The following is a 5,000-nucleotide window of genomic DNA, read 5'->3' as shown; positions in this document are numbered from 1 at the left end:
ATATACACATATAAATATAACATATACCTATATATATATATAAATATATATTTTTATATATATATATATATATATACATATATATGTATATAATATATATTAATATATATATATAAATAAATTTATCATATTTATATATAATTGCATATATATATATGTGTGTGTAATAATATATATATATATATAATATATATATATATATATTAATATATTATATATATATATCTATATATATGCATATATATATATATATATTATATATATATATTTAATATATTGTATATATACTATAATATTAATATATATAGCTTATATATATATATGTGTGTGTGTGTGTGTGTGTGTGTGTGTGTGTTGTGTGTGTGTGGTGTGTGTGTGTAGTGTGTGTAGTAAATATATATATATATATATTTATATATCATATATATATCTATATATATATATATATATATTAGATATATATATTTATAATATATATATATATATATATATATATATATGTATATATATACTATATATTGCATATATATATGTATACTATAGATACATATTACATATACAACATATTACTATTTATATAGATTATATGTATATATATACATATATATGTTTATATGTATATGTAGATAGGATAGATAGATAGATAGATGATAGATAGATAGATAGATTAGGTAGAGCGATATAGATAGATAGATAGATAAATAGATACATACACACATTCATACATAAATTGAGAGGTATATAAATAGAAGTAAATAGATCAATAAATGGTTTGTTATGTAAGTATATTTCTATATATTTCTAAATATATTCTATAATATTATTATTATATATATATATAATAAATGTATGCATTATTTACATACATATATAATATATATATCTCTAAATTATATATATATCTCTGTGAGAGTGTGTAGTGTGTGTGTGTGTGTGTGTGTGTGTGTGTGTGTGTGTGTGTGTGTATGTGTGTGTGTGTGTGTGCCTATTTTATATCTATATATATTAAATTTATTTTCTATATATTATATATATATATATATATATTATGTCTATATATATGTGTGTTGCTCCATATATATATATATAGATGATAGATCGATAAATAAATATCTAGAAAGATTTATGTATGTATTTCTGTATGTATTGCATATATAATAAATATATATATATCTATCATTATCTATTCTATATATATTATATTAAATATATGTGAGAGAGGTGATGTGAGTGTCTGTGAGTGGAGTGAGTGTGTGTGTGTGTGCGGCGGGGGTGTGTGTGTGGTGTGTTGGGTTGCGCGTGTGTGCGTGGCGTGGGTGTGTGTGTGTGTGTGTGTGTCAGTGTGTGTGTGGGTGTGTTTATGTACCTAACACATTCAATGTTTGAAGGCTGAGCGCGTATATTCATAAAAGTCTGCCGGGAGATATGTTATTATACCATTTCCTACCATGAGAAATCTACACCCATGATGATTTTTTTAAGCGACGGAAAATATTCTTGGGGAGTGACTTATGGAACACGGTCAAGAGGAATCGTGTATTAGCAATATTACTCTTGACTTTTTAAAAAATAATGAATTTTGCTATATGTATTAAGGTTCCATGTTTCCTTAATCGATACCTTCTAACATATCAAGACATATGCAAATTTTATCGGTGCATAGAGAGAGAGGAAATATAAAACGTTAATTTGAATCTAGACCCATACTTTTGTTTCACGTATTTATTGATATAACTACTACATGTGTATTTTCATCTGTATTGTTATATTATGTTATGATAATCTTCACCTCCGCTAAGGGTAGGTTTTTTCTGATGAATTATATGTGTAAGATTCTAAGTCAGGTCAGTGGTGGTCTGGGGTCTAGATTAGGATAAGGTTTCACTTACCGGTCCTTTATGAATAGACTTTCCGAGGAGTGATAGATCCGAAGATCTTTAGGGGGCCAGATTAGATTGAAGGAAGATGACTGTGGACTTTTAAGGGTTGTAAGGGATGAATATAAATGAGCCAGAATTATAGTTTCTAGATTGAACGATTACGGGTAGCCTTAATCTAACGGCATAACGGTAGAGTTCTTCGGCGTGTTTTCTAGTTAATTGCTTAATTTTGCAATTACTTACAAAAGCAATCCACAACTATTTCAAGTTCAGCAATGAGAGGATAATTACATCATTTATATTGATAGAATCTATCCTTGTATCAACACCAATTATTATCAAGGATAAAGGCCTGGCGTATGACGACTTAGGAGTAGAATGGTGTTTACACAGCAAAAATAGTTATGGGACCTTAAAACAAAAAATAAACATTAATAGTAGTGAAGGCAATGTAATTAGAATCTTGATTGAACTGTTTGTACATGCAAATGTGTATCATTGTATTCAATCTGGCTGTCGTATGACCTTAAATAAAACGTGCCAACCCGTAATGACAATCCATGATAACAAAAAGGGTCAAATTTACTACTTTTTGGGGAGACTTCGATACTACCTAGATAGTTATCTAAAGATCTTCCTTTTCCTTCCTTTGGTGCGTGTGCGTGTTTATGTATGTATATTTTCATATATGTATGCGTGCTAATGCTTTTGTTATTGTCCCTTGTTATTACTATTGAGAGGTGTAAAATTATAAGTATAAAACCTGTATGTTCCCATTCAAAACTACTCAGCCAACACCAATTTGTACCAATCAGCAGTATTGAAAACTTTCAGCCTTCCTTTCTGTAACGTGAAGGACATGGAGCAAATTGTTCGGAAAAGATTTACTTCACAGCTTCATATTCAATACAGAAGGTGCAGATAAAGGGTAGCTGGCAACCTAGGGGACAAGAGAATGATAGTATAAAAGAATCAGCGAAGCGATATGTACTCAGTCTCTTCAGGAGAGATATCAAGTCATGAAGGATTTTGTGAGTATTCATTCTTTTATAAGAAAATTGTGATTGTAAACAAAGTAAGAAAGACAGAAGGAGAAACAGTTGGATGTTGATGAGTATAAGATGTGTGTGTCTGTATGATATATGTCCATAAATATATATATATATATATATATATATATATATATATATATATATATATATATATATATATACATATATATAATATACATAATACATAAATGTATATATTAATATAATATATATATAATATATATATATATAAATATATATATATATATATATATTATATATAATATACATATATATATATATATATATATATATATATATATATATATATATATATATATATATATATAAATTAGCATGTGGCACTTATTATATAACTCATTATATTGTGTCCCTCAACAGATTGCACTGGCATTCGTGGCTGCAATCAGCGTGGCAGCCGCTGCTCCTGGCGGTTGCTGTGGAGGAGGTGGAGGCGGTGGCTTCGGAGGTGGAGGGGGAGGGGGATATGGGGGCCGAAGTGGAGGAGGTGGAAGTGGAGGCGGTAGCGTGGTGAGAGCACGACTCGTCGCAGCTCGCACCTTTTCCAGCGGTGGAGGCGGTGGAGGTGGACACGGTGGGGGTGGTGGAGGTGGATATGGTGGAGGTGGTGCAGGTGGTGGAGGCGGCTCCAGAGGCCCCAGTGTAGTCCGGGCTCGGCTGGTTAGCGCCGCCTCCTTTCCAAGCAGCGGCGGAGGTGGTGCTGGAGGCGGAGGTGGATACGGCAGCGGAGGCGGAGGTGGAGGTGGAGGAGGAGGTGGAAGAGGTGGAGCTAGCGTAGTTAGAGCACAACTCGTCGGATTCAGAACTATTTCCGGCGGCGGTGGAGGCTCAGGTGGATACGGAAGCGGAGGCGGAGGTGGAGGAGGTTACGGCGGTTGGTAATGTGGATTCGTGACAATAGGCAGTCCACGAAAATGGAATCCTATTAATAAAAACAAAAAAAAGATCTATAGTCTTCCATACCTGAACTCTCTTTTCCCTTCCTGCATTTGTAAGGAAAGTCAATGCATAAAGATTTCGATTTTAAGGTGAATGAGCAAACTTTTTCGTCAAATGAGCTTTATTTCGGTTTAATGTCACAGATGTCAAACTAGTGAACTGCTTAGGTTGCAGAATAATTCGTTTTCCAAAATAGATGAAGTTGGATTAGAAATAATGATTAATGTAGTTGATAATGCGTTTTGTATTGTATAGTTATAGATACTGTATTGTATAGTTATTGCAATATATAGTGTCCTCTCTAAGATTCAATAATGCACGATATATCATACAGGTTTAGGTAGATTTAACTATTACAGCCCTTTGGAGTTTGGTACGAACGTAACTAAAAAAAAATGATTCGTATAATAAAAGTTAAAGGGAATGAACTATTCAGGTTCTATTAAAGAACTGACCCTTTTTTCAATACTCACAACCTGAGGACTTGAGGAATATTATTCAAGAATTATGGCATTCTTATAGAAATGCTCTGGCTTATGTGAGTTTTGATGTTTTTGTTATCTTATTATAGTTGTGTTCTCTCTCTTTCTCTCTCTCTCTCTTTACATATATATTACTATCTTCCTTTGTAGTAATGATAAACCTATTCGTATTATTACCTCGAATGATAATTATTTTCTTCACAGTAGCATTTTCCTCATTATTATGATATAACTTTTATATCTGTTAGCCTATATTTTTCAAGACATTGTTATCAGTATCACCACAGACCCTTTTTTAACCAATGTTAGCACTATCATTATTACACCTGTTATGGTCTTTTTCATTGCTATTTATAGTATAATAATGAACGATGACTTTTATAAACTTGATAATGATTATGGTGGTTAGGTAATATTTAGAATAAAATCTAAATAAGCAAGGAAAACAGCCATGAAAAAAAAAAAAATTATATTGACAGTGATAACATATGCAGACCTTTCCCTTTCTCTCTTTCTATATTTTATCTATCTATCTATCTATCTATACAAATATATACATACATATATATATATATATATATATATATATATATATATATATGTATATACATATGTATATGTGTGTA

The 5,000-nt window shown here is 31.2% G+C and overlaps 1 protein-coding gene across 1 annotated transcript in view; it reads left to right on the top strand.

Annotated features, from left to right (window-relative positions):
• LOC147472433 (uncharacterized) overlaps nucleotides 1-3,835 on the top strand; it is a 5,337-nt gene extending 1,502 nt beyond the window's left edge. Inside the window, exon 2 of the mRNA XM_086545785.1 lies at nucleotides 3,314-3,835. Within this exon, the coding sequence (XP_086401911.1) occupies nucleotides 3,314-3,835 (522 nt within the window). The remainder of the gene's footprint in view (nucleotides 1-3,313) is intronic.
• Nucleotides 3,836-5,000: the final 1,165 nt, after the last annotated feature.

The sequence above is a fragment of the Penaeus japonicus genome, unplaced genomic scaffold, assembly GCF_977035675.1.
Source record: "Penaeus japonicus unplaced genomic scaffold, GWHDUDI00000001_assembly GWHDUDI00000002, whole genome shotgun sequence".
Taxonomy (NCBI): Eukaryota; Metazoa; Arthropoda; class Malacostraca; order Decapoda; family Penaeidae; genus Penaeus; species Penaeus japonicus.
Note: the sequence above shows the minus strand (reverse complement) of the source record. Positions and strands in the feature narration are given on the sequence as shown.